This window comes from Ambystoma mexicanum, chromosome 5q (assembly GCF_040938575.1).
Source record: "Ambystoma mexicanum isolate Mex_15411 chromosome 5q, UKY_AmexF1_1, whole genome shotgun sequence".
NCBI classification, from domain to species: domain Eukaryota; kingdom Metazoa; phylum Chordata; class Amphibia; order Caudata; family Ambystomatidae; genus Ambystoma; species Ambystoma mexicanum.
The window spans coordinates 61,942,197-61,960,423 of NC_090933.1; the positions used below are offsets into that span (position 1 = coordinate 61,942,197).

General features: G+C 48.6%; 1 protein-coding gene across 2 annotated transcripts in view; it reads right to left on the reverse strand.

The window, feature by feature from the left end:
- The window catches only part of LOC138497211 (uncharacterized), an 835,962-nt gene that overhangs the window by 107,839 nt on the left and 709,896 nt on the right, over window positions 1-18,227 (reverse strand). For both annotated transcript variants that reach the window (XM_069620534.1, XM_069620535.1), the window contains one exon: window positions 842-1,042. In XM_069620534.1, coding sequence (XP_069476635.1) covers window positions 842-1,042 — 201 coding nt within the window. The remainder of the gene's footprint in view (window positions 1-841; window positions 1,043-18,227) is intronic.

Genomic DNA, 18,227 nt, shown 5'->3' on the forward strand with positions numbered 1-18,227 from the left:
AGTGCTGAGCCACACAGAAATGTCAAAGAATGAGCTCATTGTTTATACAGCATTGGATCTTGCAAAGCCCAGTGCGATAAGATCTTATCGTCTGGAGCCGTTAATTGCGTGGGTCTCACAAACGCAAAGACATTTTTCTGTATGTACCAGGAAAGGGTTATCCTAAATAAACACACCACTGCACAGTCATGAAAACAAAGATAATATTGGCAAGAATGCTCCCCTTCAGTGAGAACAGCCCGTTGTCTTGTAAGGTCAGTAAGTTAGAATGTACAAGCATGAAATCACTGATGAAGGTATGTTTTCACAGAAAATCCTAAACGTAGCAGGGAGCTGTAAACTGTCTAGGACCTACCACTCGCAGCATAACTCAAACTGGGTTGCATAAAAGACACAATTTCCTTTCTGTAAATTGCTCACTTCCCCACAGCTATTGTATAGCACCTGGATCCGCTTGAAGTGAATAAACTCTGTTTACACCTACCTCTGTTGGTCTGATCTTATTTGCAGTAGTGATCAGATTTTGGTTTTACAAAGGTTTCTGCATTGACCATGAAGAAAATTAACCAAGGAAGATGGCATTGGCAGCTCCAGGTGTACAAATGAATTAAATTGCTTTTTGAGTAAAAAGGCATTGAGCGGACCTGAGAAGTGCAGCATGTCACCTGGTTGCTCTTTCTAGATTTTATGGAGCAGACTGGTCTGAAGGGGATTTTTAAGATGAGGAATCTATGAAAGGAAATTATATTTTACTGGTTGGATTTTGACAAGTATTCCAATAGTCAACACAAGTGTTAAAAGTACAAAAAAACTGTTTTCTATTTTTACAATGACCACCTACCTTCAGAAAATCGCCCCGTCTCCACTGGGGCTAAGCTTTGCTGTAGAAAGTTTTCCAATACATTAACCACAGATTCCTCAGAAAGGCAAAGAGGAGTTGCTGGAGCTGGCACTGTTTGTGCTTGCATCCAAGGCAGGGAATTTTGCCTCAAGAGATCATTTTCTTCATGTGCAAGAGATTTCCACCTTCCTTGCCTCCCACCTGCAAAATCATATTAAAGGGACGCATGATTAAGCAACATTCTGTGGCATTTATCTATTTTTTTAAAGTATGCAGCACCTGACAGTCATTGAAGAAGCTACAAACAACAAGCACTGAAAAAGCCAACAGATTGTCTTGTTTTATATTGGAATGATTATCTGTGTTCACAAGGGATAGGTTTGGGAGAGGGCAGATAGATCAGGGAGTGTGTTAGCTAAGATTTTGTAGAGTGTTAGGGAGAATTCTCAGAAATGTGCTTCTACCTTAGAGACTGCCAGCTCTTTTTGCTGGACTTGAGGACTTTTTATTTCAAACCAGGAGAGAGCGAGACATTTTTCCACTCATGTATTTTTCTGTGATTTAGACTCGGTTTCTTCTAACTTTGGAGTCTGAAACTCCATAGGCATCATCTTTGCATTGTGACATACAGCACCTTCAGTGCAGTGTGTGACACAGGAAAGTCTTAGATTTTCCAAATGTTTAAATACCTTCTCTTGGTGAAACTATTCTTTCCAAGAGCAGTGAAGTTTTAGTTACTTACCTGTAACTTTCTATATATGACATGCATTACTTACCGTAAAAGCATGATTGTATCTGCTTAGATTCACATGCTGTGCATAATCCGACATCCAGTGGTCACTGCTTAGTATTGAATTTTGTTTTTCGTAGTCGAAAAGGGGACGTCGACATAGGCGTGTCTGTAATACTATCCCTATAGTGACGTGCAGTGTACCCACAATCCCTCACGCGTCGAGGTCCCTCTGTATTTGTTCTGCCCTGGGGGAGCCTTCTTAGACGTGAGTGAGTACGGAAAAGAGAGAAAGTAATAAGATGTCTATGTTCCTTCCATCCGAGCGGGGAGGAAGGGTGGGCGCATGGGGATCTAAGAAGATACAATCATCAGAAATGCTTTTACGGTAAGTAATGCATGTCTTCTGATGCTTGTTAATCTGCTTAGAATCACATGCTGTGCATAGACTAGCGAGCAGTACCCGGAGTTGGAGGTGGGTTGTGAGAAGGAACAGTAGAGAAAAGATGTCTTAATACTGATTGTCCCACCTGGGAATCAGATCTAGAATGGGTATCTAGACAGTAGTGTTTTGTAAAGGTGTGTACAGAACGCCAGGTTGCCGCTTTGCCAATGGACTCAAGAGGGCCATTTGCAATGAATACTATGGAAGCTCCAGTGCCTCGAGTAGAATGTGCTCTTGGCTTGAAGGGTAGTTCTCTCTTAGTAAGAGAGAAACACTTGAGTAGAATGTGGTCTTGGCTTGAAGGGTAGTTCTCTCTTAGTAAGAGAGAAACAGAGTGATGCATTGGACAATCCATCTAGATATAGTGGATTTTGAAACTGTATCATCTCTTCCTGCTGCCACCGAGACAAAGAACTGATTAGTCTTTCTCAGTGGTCTAGTTCTTTCCATATAAAACATTACGGCTCTGCGCAAATCAAGTGTATGCAGGCTTTTTTCTCCAAAATTAGATGGGTTTTGAAAGAACATTGGTAGTTCCATCGACTGGTTGACATGGAATTTAGAAATTAATTTCGGTGCAAACCTAGGATGCGCGCATAGAACCACCTTATCCTTGTGAACTGTTACAAAGGGGTCTAGTATAGAGAGCGCTTGTAGTTCACTTACTCTCCTAATGGAGGTGATGGCTATTAAGAAAGCAGTTTTTAAGGGTGAGGTTCTTAAGTGTTGCCTTGTGCATTGGTTCAAAGGGTGAACCCATAAGCCTGGTTAGTACCACATTTAGGTCCCATCCGGGAGCTGGGTTAGATATAGGAGGGTGCATCCTCTTTACTCCCTCTGTAACGCTCACCTGATTCCCGTAGAGGCGCCGGTCTTGACTGTGCGTATACCGTATCTTCAAAGGTGATGTGTAACACACGGCTGGCTCTTTGGGCTGGACCTCTGTGCACTGTATGTCTGACTCGAAGGGTAAGATGTCTGCAGATAGAAAATGTGGGATTAATGAACTGGGTTATTGAATGTCTCTCTCTTCTTCGCTTTCTCTTCTCCTGTAGAACCCCAAAGGTTAACGCTCTCACCTTAGGTAAGTGAACGCCGTGCTCTCCATCTGCCTCGAGGCAGGGTGCTGTAACCAGTTTCTTCACTGGATAAGGGGAGCAGGCCTCTTGACTTCAGAGGACTGCTGGCCGTCGTTTACTGCACGAACGGTAAGTTTCGAGTAATTCTAATGTCTTTAAAGTCTTTAGTAATGATGTCTCTTGTTTTGCAGGGTTCCGGCGATGGCGGGCTGAAGTGAGTTGAAGATGGAGCCCGTGTGATGAATAGAAGTGCCTGGAAGCACGTAAGTAAGCGCTTGTTGCCTGCTTCACGATGCGTTCTAACTGTCTTTTTATTTTGCAGGTACAAGTTCGGGGCAGCTGCAGGGTGCCGGAATACCCACTGGGTTAGATGTGGAAAGGAGTAATGGCACGTGAGTATTAAAGTTCCCCAATGTCTTTAAACGCACCTTGTTTTGTCTTTCAGATGCCGGAATGCAGTGTGAAGACCTCCGGAGCGCACGAAGAGTAGGTAAGCCTTTGTCTTTCAGATGCCGGAATGCAGCGCAAGGCGTTGGTGACAGCCGATGGACCCGGTAAGTGAAGAGCTGTCACTGAAGACCGTAATGCTAACCTGTTCTTTCTTGTCTTTATAGGTGTTGCTGAAGACTGGATTCAGAATGGTAAGCCTTTTCCCTTAGGCCCAGGATCAGATGCAGAAGACACGATGAGCGTTCTGCTGCTGAGGATGCAGAATAACGCAAAGCAAGATTCATCCATCGGGTGTGGTTTAAATAGCCTCCTGTAGTGCTTAGGTGTCCCCTTCCACAGACACGCCTAGGTAAGAAAAGAGTTCCTGCTTTCCAGAAGAGTTCCAGTGTTCTGAATCTAGGGAGTGGCTCCTGCCCCACCCAACAGGAAAAGTAGTTCCAAACAGAAGAGGATCAGAGACTCAACTGGCAGGCAAGTAAGCAGCATGGTCTGCTGCAGGTAAGTCCACCCAAGCATTATGAGCCCAGCGCTTCCAGCGCTGGGACTGGGCATATTTATGAGCCTGGTGCCACTGGCGCCAGGACTGGGTCCAAAAGGTCCCAATTGGGACTGGTTGGCACTCGGAACCTGGGTTATGGATCTGCTTCCAAGGGAGTTGGGAAAACCCTGACCTTTTGGAAGCAGAGATCATGACAGTACCCCCCCTCAAGGCCCCTCCCAAACCGGGCTTCTCCAGGGGTTTTGGCTTGTCAGGAAATGTTCGGTGAAATCTTTTGATTAGGCGAGGCGCGTGGACATATTCAGCAGGTTCCCAGGATCTCTCTTGGGGGCCGTAGCCTTTCCAGTCAATTAGGTAGAATAGTTTAGATTTGGAGATCTTGGAGTCCAGAATGCTTTTGACTTCAAACTCGAGTTCTCCATCAACTAGGATAGGTTTTGGAGATTTGGTTAGTCGGGTTTGAGGTTGCACGGGTTTTAATAGAGAGACGTGGAAGACCGGATGTATCTTCATGTGCGGGGGCAAGTCCAACTTGACCGCTACTGGGTTTACTATGGTAGTGATGGAATAGGGACCAAGGTATCTTGGGTTGAATGTGTGTGGCCCTTTTAGAGGTAGATATTTGGTGGATAACCAGACTTGATCCCCTACTTGATATTGAGGGGCTTCCTTCCGATGTTGATCTGCTCCTTTCTTGTATTGTTCTTTAGCCCTTTGAAGGTGAGAAACAGCTTCCTTAAAGGCTTGGGTGATTGTAGAATGCAGGTAGTCTACTGCTGGTGTTTCAAGATCTTGGAGGGGATCCAACTCCGAGGTTGACTGCCGTACAAAAGAAAAAACGGGGTTTTCCCAGTTCCCGAATGGACAGAGTTATTGTAGGCATATTCGGCTATCCAAAGGATGTCTTTCCAAGTTTTTTCAGTTTGTTGCAGCATGCAGCGTAAATACTGTTCCAGAGTTTGATTGGTCCTCTCGGTTTGTCCGTCGGTCTGAGGGTGGTGACTGGTCGATAGTCTTACATCAATTTGAGCCGACCGACAGCAACTTCGCCAAAAATGAGAAATAAATTGACTACCTCGATCTGAAATTAGAACCGAAGGAAAACCGTGCAGTCGGACGATGTTTGAGAAATTCTCGGGCCAGAGTTGCTGCTGTTGGCAAGCCTTTGAGCGGAATGAAATGCGCCATCTTGGAGAATAAGTCCACGATTACTAGAATCGTATTGTATCCGGAGCATGGAGGTAGATTGTGATGAAGTCCATAGAAAGCGTATGCCAAGGGCGAGGTGGGATGTCAATAGGGCGTAAGAGGCCTGCTGGTCTTTCCTTTTGACTCTTGTTTTGGGCGCATACTCCACAGGACATTATAAAGTCTCTGATATCTTTTTTCCAAGACGGCCACCAGAAGTAGCGCTTGATCTTTTCTGAGGTCTTGGCCACACCGGGATGTCCTTCCATTAAAGAATCGTGATAACAAGAGATTACTTTTTTCTGTAAATCTGTGCTGGGTAGGTATAATCGTTCTTGGAAATACAATAAGTTGTCCTTTACTGCAAAGTCCTTTCCCTGCAGATGCCAATTCTGTATGTCTGCTGGAGTTACAAGTTGCCTGGCTTTATCCTTAACTTCCTCTATGGATTCTGTGGCGATTACACCCAGAATTCTTTGTTCGGGAATGATTGGTACAGGTTTAGGGTTGATCAAGTGTTCTTCCACTCCCATCCGAGAAAGGGCATCAGCTTTACCGTTTTTTGTACCAGGTCGATAGGTAATTATGAAGTCAAACTCGGCAAAGAATAATGCCCAACGGAGTTGTCTAGAGGATTGGGCTTTTGCGGTTTTTAAATATTGCAGGTTTCAATATCCGTAATCACAGTAACGGTGTGTCGGGCCCCCAGCAGATAATGCCGCCAAGCCTTAAAGGCAGACTTGATAGCCAGAAGTTCCTTGTCAGTAATCGTGTAATTGATTTCAGGAGGCGAGAATTTGCGGGACCAAAATGCCACGGGATGCAACTGATTGGTTACCGGGTCCTTTTGTGATAGAACTGCCCCCATGGCAAGGCTTGAAGCATCAGTTTCCACGATGTAGGGGAGTTCGGGGCGAGGGTGTTTTAAGATTGGTGCAGAGATAAATTTAGTCTTCAAATCCTGGAAAGCTTGTTCCGCCTCGGTAGACCATTCAAAACGTTTGTTTTTCTTTAACAAGGCAGTGATGGGCTGGACTATTCGAGAGAATTCGGGGATAAACCTGCGGTAAAAGTTAGCGAAGCCTAACATGCTTTGCACACCTTTTACGGAGGATGGTGATGGCCATTTGAGAACTGCATCGACCTTCTTTGAATCCTTACGCACTCCGCCAGGTGATAATATGAATCCCAAGAATTCAACTTCAGTCACGTTGAAAACACATTTTTCCAACTTAGCGAAAAGTTTGTGTTGACGCAATCTTTCGAGGACCATTTTCACCTGTTTCCGATGTTCAGATTCCGATGAAGAATAAACGAGGATGTCGTCAATGTAAACAACAACACACACATCTATGAGCTCTCTGAGGACATCGTTCATAAAATATTGAAAGGCGGCCGGGGCATTACAAAGTCCGAAGGGCATGACCTGATATTCAAATAGCCCATACTTGGTGCGGAAGGCCGTCTTCCATTCATCGCCCTCTTTTACTCGTACCAAGTGGTAAGCTCCTCTAAGATCCAGCTTTGTATCTATGCATGCTTTTCTGACTTGGTCCAGGAGTTCAGGGATCAAAGGTAACGGATATCTATTCTTAACGGTGATCTGGTTCAGGGAGCGATAATCTATACAAGTTCTAAGGTCTCCTTCCTTTTTTGGAACGAAGAACAAAGCTGAAGAAGCAGGGGACTTGGAAGGACAAATAAACCCATTTGCCAGGTATTGATCCAGGTATTGTCGAAGGTGAAGGTTCTCAGGCTCGGTGAGGGCATAAATTCTACTACAAGGAGGAGTAGATCCAGGTATCAGGTCGATCTGGCAGTCATAAGACCTATGAGGAGGTAGAGCGTTAGCCTGATCCTTCCAGAAAACATCTTGGTATTCTAGGTATTCGGGAGGTAACTGGGGAGTCTCTGAAGAAATTGCTGCCAGTGCAACACCAGGTGGAGGGTGACAAGTAGAGACACATTCTGGAAACTGGACCGTTCTTGCTCGCCAATCGATCAGAGGATTGTGTTTCTCTAACCAAGGTATTCCTAGAATAATCTGAAACTGAGGGGCCTTGATCACATCGAACACGATCTTCTCATGGTGTCCATCCTGACTTACTAGCGTCACCTCTTGAGTGGTATGCGTTACTGGCCCGGAGGCTATCTCCGTACCATCCACCGTAGTAATGACGTCCTTTACAGCCTTGGGACAAAGAGTTAGATTCATCCTCAAAACCATTTCATGATCCACATAATTGCCGATGGCACCGCTGTCGACGTAAGCTTCAATTGCATGTAATCGATCCGGATTATCAGGGCTAATGAGGACCATAGGTATCACGAAATGCGAGGTCACGGAACTGGTTTTCACGCTCGGCAAGAGGACCTCTATTCTTGTCGGGCGAGGTCGTTTCCCTGCTCAGAGTTTGTAACTTTGGTAACTGCAGCTCCTACTGCCTTCTTGGCAGGTTTCACCGGACAGTCTCGAAGAAAGTGCCCCGAGTTTCCGCAATAGAGGCATAATTGCAACTGTTTTCTCCTTTCCCGCTCCTTTTGTGTTAGAGGACCTTTCAGACCCCCTATTTGCATGGGTTCCCCGGAGTCTACTCCTTTGGAAGGAGTTGGCGGTTTGGAAAATACTCGAGCATCAAACTTGGAACGATCGGCCTTCCTGTTCTGCAGTCTGTGATCTATTTGAACGACTAAGTCTATATAGTCCGAACAATCTTGTGGGGGATTCACTACTTGGGCTAACACATCTTTGAGCTCTCCGCGTAGACCTCTATAAAACAGCGTAATCCTTCTGTCCTCAGGCCAGTGAGTTTCCACTATCAGTCTGTTGAAAGACGCAATATAAGCCAAAAGGTCTTGATTACCTTGTCGCAACGAAAGAAGCTCATTGTCCAAGGCCTGCCCCTGTGAATGTCTTGCGAACAGTTTTTCCATACTGAGCTGAAAAGCTTGAAAATCATGGAGGACCGGATCATCTTGATTTACTAGAGGGATCGACCAGTCTGCCGCATTGCCACTAAGGTACGAAAGCTACTTTAGCTTGATCAGTTGGAAAGGCTGCTGGCCGGCATAAGAAATGCAACCGGCACTGATTGATAAATACTGCAAACCTCTTTGGGTCACCAGAAAATCGTTCGGGCGGAGCCAGAGGTACATTCCCAGGTAGGTTGATCTGCACTGGATTCATAGAGGATGTAGAAGGAAGATTTCCCCCAGATGCGGGTAACGGGGTCTGTCCGGCTTGTGACTGTAGCAATTGTCTAGCGAGATCATCTGTTCGCTCCTTGGAAATAATCAGTTCCCTTCTTAGAGCGTTCGTTTCCGGACGGGCTGCATGCACTTCTGCCCTTAGTTCCCCAAGTAACTGGGCTAGCTGGTCGGTATCCGAGGTTGCCATAGCGCCTGGACGGGAGTTTTGTGGTAGGCTTTGCGTTCTGTAACGCTCACCTGATTCCCGTAGAGGCGCCGGTCTTGACTGGGTGTATACCGTATCTTCAAAGGTGATGTGTAACACACGGCTGGCTCTTTGGGCTGGACCTCTGCGCACTGTATGTCTGACTCGAAGGGTAAGATGCCTGCAGATAGAAAATGTGGGATTAATGAACTGGGTTATTGAATGTCTCTCTCCTCTTCCCTTTCTCTTCTCCTGTAGAACCCCAAAGGTTAACGCTCTCACCTTAGGTAAGTGAACGCCGTGCTCTCCATCTGCCTCGAGGCAGGGTGCTGTAACCAGTTTCTTCACTGGATAAGGGGAGCAGGCCTCTTGACTTCAGAGGACTGCTGTCCGTCGTTTACTGCACGAATGTTAAGTTTCGAGTAATTCTAATGTCTTTAAAGTCTTTAGTAATGATGTCTCTTGTTTTGCAGGGTTCCGGCGATGGCGGGCTGAAGTGAGTTGAAGATGGAGCCCGTGTGATGAATAGAAGCGCCTGGAAGCACGCAAGTAAGCGCTTGTTGCCTGCTTCACGATGCGCTCTAACTGTCTTTTTATTTTGCAGGTACAAGTTCGGGGCGGCTGCAGGGTGCCGGAATACCCACTGGGTTAGATGTGGAAAGGAGTAATGGCACGTGAGTATTAAAGTTCCCCAATGTCTTTAAATGCACCTTGTTTTGTCTTTCAGATGCGGGATGCAGCGCCGAAGGCCTCCGGAGCGTGCAAAGAGTTGGTAAGCTTTTGTCTTTCAGATGCCGGAATGCAGTGTGAAGACCTCCGGAGCGCACGAAGAGTAGGTAAGCCTTTGTCTTTCAGATGCCGGAATGCAGCGCGAGGCGTTGGTGACAGCCGATGGACCCGGTAAGTGAAGAGCTGTCACTGAAGACCGTAATGCTAACCTGTTCTTTCTTGTCTTCATAGGTGTTGCTGAAGACTGGATTCAGAATGGTAAGCCTTTTCCCTTAGGCCCAGGATCAGATGCAGAAGACACAATGAGCGTTCTGCTGCTGAGGATGCAGAATAACGCAAAGCAAGATTCATCCATCGGGTGTGGTTTAAATAGCCTCCTGTAGTGCTTAGGTGTCTCCTTCCACAGCCACGCCTAGGTAAGAAAAGAGTTCCTGCTTTCCAGAAGAGTTCCAGTGTTCTGAATCTAGGGAGTGGCTCCTGCCCCACCCAACAGGAAAAGTAGTTCCAAACAGAAGAGGATCAGAGGCTCAACTGGCAGGCAAGTAAGCAGCATGGTCTGCTGCAGGTAAGTCCAACCAAGCATTATGAGCCCGGCGCTTCCAGCGCTGGGACTGGGCATATTTATGAGCCTGGTGCCACTGGCGCCAGGACTGGGTCCAAAAGGTCCCAATTGGGACTGGTTGGCACTCGGAACCTGGGTTATGGATCTGCTTCCAAGGGAGTTGGGAAAACCCTGACCTTTTGGAAGCAGAGATCATGACACCCTCCATGAAGGCCTTAATAACTGGGACTTTCCACCATGACACCTTACGTTGAGACGTGGTGTATGCGAAAAGTGCAGCTAGATTAACTTTTATAGAATTAAAGACTGATCCTGAGTCTAATAAGTGAGTCAGGTAAAGAACAATTTGTGTGGGAGAGCACCGGGGTTGATGCTCTTACCTCTACACCAGATGACTAATCTTTTCCACTTGCTAGAATAGCAGCAACGAGCGTTAGGTTTTCTTGCCTCCCTAAGAATGTCCATGCATCTTTGAGGGAGTTGTAAATGTCCAAATTCTATGACCTCAGGAGCCAGGCTGCTAAGTTCAGGGTCTGTGGGCATGGGTGCAGCGTTTTGCCCCTGTCCTGTGACAGCATGTTGTACAGGCAGGGTAGTTTCACCGGTGGAGCCAGAGACATCTCCATCAGGTGAGCGAACCATGGTTGCCGGGCCCACATTGGTGCCACTAGTATCATGGTGACTGGTTCTTGGTGCATCTTGTGCACCATCTTGTTGAGAAGGAGAGTCGGGGGGGGGGGAACAAATTTCCCTGACCATGTTATCCAGAGACCGTTCCCCTTGGAGCGGTTCTGGGGGTACCTGGAGGAGTAATCTTGGCATTGGGTGTTCTCCAGAGTTGCAAACAGATCCATTTCTGGGAAGCCCCATTGTGTGAACACGTCGAAGACAAGGTCTTCTTGTAATCGCCATTCGTATCTGAGGGCAGAGGGAAGTCTCTGCCGAGTTCGTCCGCTAGCAGACTGAGTTCCCCTGGTACATGTGATAACAGGAACAGGTGTTTCAGAGCCCACTTCCAGATGTTCTGTGACAGCTTGGACAGTCCTGGAGAGTGAGTGCCCCCTTGCTTGTTCAGGTAGTACATGGCTGTGGTGCTGTCTGTGAGGACCATCACTGTCTTCTCTTGCAGGTGTGCCTGGAAAGCCTTCAGTGCCTTGAAGACCGCTAGTAGTTCCAGCAAGTTTATGTGTTTGGACGCTACACTCTGAGTCCAAACTCCGTGTGCAGTCTGATGAGATAGGTGAGCCCCCATCCTGTGAGGGATGAGTCTGTGGTTAGAGTGGCTTCCACTGCGGGGGTGGCGAATGGTTTCCCTATTACGAGGTTTTCCTTCGACCACCACCGCAGCGAGAGAAACCAGGTCTGCGAGACCACCACTAGATCGTCCCATTGTCCGCTGGCCTGACACCACTGGCTGTTGAGCCACTCTTGAATTGGGCGCAGACGCGCGTGAGGTACCAAATATATACACGACGCCATCATTCCTAGCAAACGCATTGCTTTGCGTACCGTCACCTCTCGACCGACTACATAGAGGGATCTGAAACAGCATATTTTGGACCCTCTCGCTGGAGGGGAAGACTAGGCCGTCCTTTGTTCGAATTAGAGCCCCTAGGAATTGTTTGATTTGGCTGGCGTTTAGACTTGACTGTTATGAGCCAATCGTCGAGGTAAGGGTATACTGGGATGGACAACCTGCGCAGGTGGGCCTCTGCCACTGCCAGTACTTTCGTGAATACCCTCGGCGCTGACGCTATGCCGAAGGGTAGCACTCAACTTGTAGTGTTTGCCCTCTACCATGAACCTGGGTATTTTCTGAGCGCTGGCAACATTAAAATATGAAAGTATGCATCTTTCATGTAATCTCCCTGTGAAAGCAGGGGGATTACTTCCTGTAAGGTCACCACACGAAATTTTTGCGGTTTGACAAATTTGTTCGCTGGGTGCAGATCTAATACAGGGCGCATGGTTAAATCCTTTTTGGGTACAAGGAAGTACACTGAATAAATACCTTCCGTTATCTGATAGAGGCACACCTCTATTGCTCTTTTTTCTAGTAGCAGTTCGACTTCTTGAAGGATGGCGAGGTGCTCCGGTGATAGGCTTCGTCCCCTTGGGGGTCTGTACGTGGGGGACCGACTGAATTCTATGCAGTAACCGCGGGCTATAGTTGACAATACCCAGCGGTCTGTTATTCCCTCCCATGCTGGTAGAAAAGATGTTAACCGGCCCCCGACCGGCGATGCATGGGAGGGAACCCGAACTTTTGTGTCATTTGGTGTTGGTAGCCGGGGAACCTCTAGGAGTGGGGCCCCAACCTCTTCCCTTGCCACGACGTTGTCCTCTCAGTGCATTGGCCGCTGGTTCCTTGAGTAGAGGACCAGTTGCCTGCAGAGTACTGCTGCTGCTGTTGCTGTTGACCTCGAAAAAAGCGTTTTTTGCCATACCCTCGCTTATTGGGAGGCATTGAGATCTGGTCTAGAGTCTTTAGGGCATCGAAATCCTTCTTAGCGGTCTCCAGTGCGTCATCCACCGCTTTCCCAAAGAGGTTGGAATCCTTGATTGGTTTGTTGATGAGTGACGACTGGGTCTCTGGCTTAAAACCTGAGTTCCGGAGCCAGACATGACGCTTGAGAAGTATCCCCTGGACTAAAGAACGACACAGTTTCCGCAGCATCTAGTGTGTTTTTGATAATGCTTTGGTTATCCAGTGTTCCTTCCTTTACAGTGGTTAACAAGCGAGTTCGTAAGGGCTCAGGGACTTCGAGGTCTTGGAGTAACTTTCCCCATTGGGCATCAGCATACCTTGCCAGTAAGGTATTGTTATTGGCAATCCTGGTGGAAAAAGCTGCCGAGGCTGTAATTCTTACCCAGGGCGTAGAGCTTCTTTCCTTCCTTGTAAGGGGGTGCTTCGCTAGTTGATAGCGGAACCCCTGCCCTTTTCCTTGTGGTAGTTACTACTAAGGAATCTGGTATTGAGTGACCCTTAATCTATAATGGGTCCGATGGAGAGGGACTAAACAGTTTTTCAATTCTTGGGTTGACCCCTCTAACCAATGGAGGTGTTGATAGCGATGGGATGAGTCGTCTCTTGACTGAGGCGAGGAGGGGAATGGTCTGGCTAATATGTGGTTTCTCTAATGATTTATTCTACAAAATCTATTTCGGGAGTAATTTCCCCAGTCTTAATTTCAAAATGTGCTGCTGCTTTCCATAGTAGCGTGTTGAAAGTGGGTTGGTCATCTATAGGTGACGGGTTTCTGAATGGTGTGGTTTGAGGAGAGGACAGGTTCAGGACGTCAGGGTATGTTGACGCTGCTGGGGACTGCCAAGGCTGTGAGCCACCTTCATATGGGTCTTCTTCGAAGCCCCCCCTACCCATGTCTGGGCTTTCCTCAAAACCTTCTTCTAGGTTTTGTTGGTCTTCATTATTTAGGAACTCATCATCCTCTTGGAAGTGAGATTCTTCTTCAGTGAGGTCATATGTGTTAACCTCCGCTTGAAGGGTGTTAAATAGTCTAGGGTATTTGGCCCTGGGGTCCTCATGAAGTACCTGTCTTGACCTCTTGGGTGTTATATGTTCAGGAGTGGACATAAATCTATCCAGCTTGTCCATACATGATTGGAATCTTTCAAAGGTCCAATGTGGTAACCCAGAACGGTCTGGAGGCTAGGTCCTTCCTTCGACGGAGGGGGCGGTCCCTGCCTTCCTTCCGGCATTCTCAGCGTCTCCCTGGCCTTGTGAACGGCGCTCAGCGTATCCCTCGCCGTCCGTCACTGACCATCAGTGGAAACTATACGAGCCAAGCTCTCGACAATTAATTTCTCCGTCGAGGGTTCATCGGGCATCGTGTTTGGCGGTGCCGAGTCCTTCTCGCCGACAGCCACACTCTTACAAGGCACGTCATCTGGCGTTTTGGTGGTAGCACCCATATCTGAGGGTGGCCCAGTTGCTAGTCGCGTCTGCGGTGGCGGGGAGGGCTTGCAGCCCTTACAGTCGGCGGAGGTCGCCGGTAGGCCTGGCGTCTCCATTGGCACTAGGGCTTTCTTCGTCTTTGACAAAGAAGTGCCATGGGTTGTGTGTTTGTGTTTATGTTTTTTGTGTGCGTCAGTGTCACCGGGGTGTTCATCCCCATAAGTAGGGCATGAGCCGAACTTGTCGGGCCGGGGACAGACGCTGAGGAGCGGGTACGCTCCCTAGAGAGGTCTACAACTTCCGAAACGGAGTTAGGGTCATCATTGTCCTTGTCACACTCGGCAGCGGCGGGTGAGGAATCAGCTCTAGACTTCGCGTAGACTGCCCACCTCTTGACCCTGCGGTCCTTTAAAGTTTTTGGGCAAAGAAGTTTACAGGCCGCACAGCTGTCCTTGTTGTGGTCGAGGGGTAAGCAATGGTTACACTGCTTGTGCTTATCCTTCCATGTGAATTTGCTCTTGCAGCGTGGGCAAAATCTAAAAAGGAGTCCTCTCCATAGCTTAGGATACAGTTAAAAGTGATAACGACCCCGAAGGAAAGGGGGGAGAAAGAGAAAGGCATTCTTAGAAAGAAACAGAAAAGTCCCACGACCCCCACTCTCCCTACTGTTTAGGCAGGCAAGGCCGGGCCACGTATTCGGCAGCGCCGAAGGATGGCCTCCATCTAAGTCACCGCCGTCCAAGTTCTTAATTGGCGGTGAAAACAGCTTTGCTGTCGAAGAAGGGATCTGATGTAATCTTTAAAGAATAACGACCAAGGGTCAAATAAATGTTTTGCAATTTCTAACTAGCTCTGCATTAAGGCGACCCATATCTGGGCGGAGAAAAACAACCAGAGGGACCTCGACGCGTGAGGGATTGTGGGTACACTGCACGTCACTATAGGGATAGTATTACAGACACGCCTATGTCGATGCCCCCTTTTCGACTACGAAAAACTAAATAAAATACTCTGCAGTGACCACTGGATGTCGGACTATGCACAGCATGTGATTCTAAGCAGATTAACAAGCATCAGAAATATTATTTCCATAGAACCACAATGTAGATTGCCCATTATGGCCTATGAGCCATTCAATTGTGTAGTCCCTCCACCTCACTTTGGTCCTTTATGGCCCTAACCAATGAGGGGGCATCCTTAGAAGACTACATGAATTGATGGCTGCTGGGAGAGGGAGCAGTCTCTCAGGGGAGGCGGGCGCATGTGAATCTATGAAAGATACCAATGCTGGAGGAATACAGTTACAGGCAAGTAACTAAAACTTCTCCAGCATTGGATATTTCATAAATTCAGATGCTTTAATAGAATACCAAGCAGTTAAGCCATGCCCACACCTTATGTACATTCGGCAGATCCTTCTGTTCGCCTTAGTACACAGCAAGTAACAGGTCACATTACCAGGGAAGGCGGGAATGGAAGGCTGCTCCTACCTTACGCAAAGAGATGGCGCAGAACCGCTTGACCCACTGCTGACTCTCTGCTGGTTTCTTTTGCCAGGCAGTACTGCTTGGCGAACGTATGCAGAGTGCTCCAGGTTGCAGCTCTGCAGATGTCTTTCAATGGTACTCCAGCGTGAAATGCAACCAAAGCTGCCCTCCCTCTGGTGGAGTGGGCTGAAGGAGGTCTGGCGAGTGGATCGCCTTTAGACTGGTGGCAAAGACTGATACAATGGGAAAACCAATGCGCCAAACTCTGCTTTGAAATGTGCTGCCCTTTAGTCCGGTCAGCAAATGCGATGAAGTCTAGTCGATAAGCGGAACTCCTTAGTTCTCTGTATGTCGAATTTTAGAACCCTTGCCACATCCAGCGAGTTTAATGATCTCTCCACATCAGACGTTTGAATCATGAAGAATGTTGGCAGCACTATGCGCTCCGTGAGCGTCATTTCTGACAGCACCTTGGGTAAGAATTTCAGATCCTTCCTGAGGATGACAGTCCTTAAGAAACAAGGTGAATGGAGGTTCTGAAGAAAGTGCTTGCAATTTGCTAATCCTCCTGGCTGACTTGATGGCTACTAAGAATGCTGCTTTCCAGGATAAAAATGTTATGTCACACCTATGAATCGGCTCGTATGGTCATTCCATGAGCGCTGCCAGGACCGTGTTCAGGCTCCATGCAGGGACCGGTGTAGGAGTTGGCGGGAAAGGAACAAGTTACTTACCTGTAACTGTTGTTCTCCAGCATGGGTCTGGCATGGATTCACATGCTCATGAATATTCCCCGTCGTCAGGCTGGGAATCCTCGGTAAAGAAAAAACCAGTATCAGTTTCGTTTCTGATCTGTCTTTCGTAGTAATAACCAATCACTGGTCTCTGCGTCATACTGATCTCTGCGTCATACTGACCACAGCCAATGACTGCCCTCTACCTAAGCACCGCCTCTGGCAGCCATCTTCAGATTTGGAAGCACGTGAAGTGGCAGTATGACCAAGTGAAGAGCCGCAGAGGGGTAGGCGGGAGGGTTCGCATGTGAATCCATGCCAGACCCATGCTGGAGAACAACAGTTACAGGTAAGTAACTTGTTCCTTCTCCAGCATGGGGTCTGGCATGGATTCACATGCTCATGAATAAAGAATACATAGCAGTACACACATGCACAACCACGGGAGGTGGCAAAGGCTCAACATTAAGCATTGCATCAAACTCAACATTAAGCATCTTACCTCCTCAACAGGCTCACCTCAGGCGAACAGGTTGCGCAGCACTGCTTGGCCGACCCTGGACTCCTCCCTGGAATCCCGATCGACGCAGTAGAACTTCGTGAAGGTGTGCGTCGACCTCCACGTAGCAGCCCTGCATATGTCCAGCAGGGGCACACCAGAAAGGAACGCCGTGGTAGCTGCGATCGCTCTGGTGGAATGGGCTCTCGGACGGCCAGGCAGCGGTCGGTTTGCCAACCGATGACAGTACATGATACAGCCGGAGAGCCATCTGGAAATGGAAGCCTTCGAGAGAGCCTTCCCCTGATTGACAGGTCCAAAGTTCACAAAGAGTTGTGACGTCTTCCGAAAACACTTCGTGCGGTCCACGTAGAACTTCAGCGCTCTAGCCACATCCAGCGAGTGCAAAGTTCTCTCAGCCGGCGACGAAGGCGACGGGAAGAATACAGGCAACACCAAGGGTTCGTTGAGGTGGAAGTCCGACGGTACCTTGGGCATGAAGGAGGGTAGCGTCCTGAGCACTACCCTCGTGTCGTGAAAAGTCAAGTAAGGGGCCTTGCAGGAAAGGGCCTGGATCTCTCCCACCCGTCGTGCGGAGGTGATGGCCACAAGAAACGCTGTTTTCCACGACAGAAACTTCAACGGGGCCGAGTGCAGAGGCTCGAACGGAGGTCCCATGAGCTTGGTCAGCACCACGTTGAGCTCCCACGCCGGGGCCGGAGCCTTCACCGGCGGGAACGATCTGAACAGTCCCTTCATGAACTCTTTCACCAGACGATGAGACCACAAGGACGTCCGCCCCGTGGTTCTGGTGTATCGGGAGATCGCAGCAAGATGAATCTTGATGGACGCGTGTGCCAGTCCAGCTTTGGCCAGCGTCAGCAGGTACGGCAGTACTTGGGGAGCCGTAACCCGTAGAGGGTTAATCTTCTGTGCGTGGCACCAGACAGAGAACCTCTTCCATTTGTGTCCGTAGCATTTAAGAGTCGAGGACGCCCTGGCCTTTGCAAGAACCTCTCTGCAGTCGGCCGGTATGTCGTATCCTCCAAACTCTAGCGCTGCAGGAGCCAGGCCTGCAAGTTCAGCGATTTCGGGTCGTGGTGGAGGATGGCGCCTCCTTCCCTGGAGAGCAGATCCGTGTCCACCTGCAGCTTGATTGGCGGGGACGCTGACAAGTCCAGAAGGTCCGGGAACCATATCTGCCTCGGCCACGCAGGTGCGACGAGGATCATCCTGCACCGTGACCTCTTGAGCTGGTTGACGAGCCGGATTAGCAGTGGCAAAGGAGGGAACGTGTAGAGGAACAGGCCCTCCCAGGGGAACGAGAAAGCATCGCCCATGCTCCTCGCCTGGGGAAACCTGCTGGCGAACCTCCGGCACTTGGAGTTCGTCGCCGTCGCGAACAGGTCGATCTGGGGTGTGCCCCACCGTCGGAAGAGGCGATCCACTAGATCCTGCCGTAGTTCCCACTCGTGGCACGAGCGCAGCTCCCTGCTGAGTGAGTCGGCGATGGTGTTTTTTATCCCTGCCAGATGAAACGGCACCAGAAACATCCCTTGGGCGACTGCCCAATGCCACAGGTCCTGCGCCTCCTTGGACAGTGCTGGGGACCTAGTTCCGCCCCGTTTTCTGATGTAAAACATGGTGGTGGTGTTGTCGGTGAAGATCCTCACC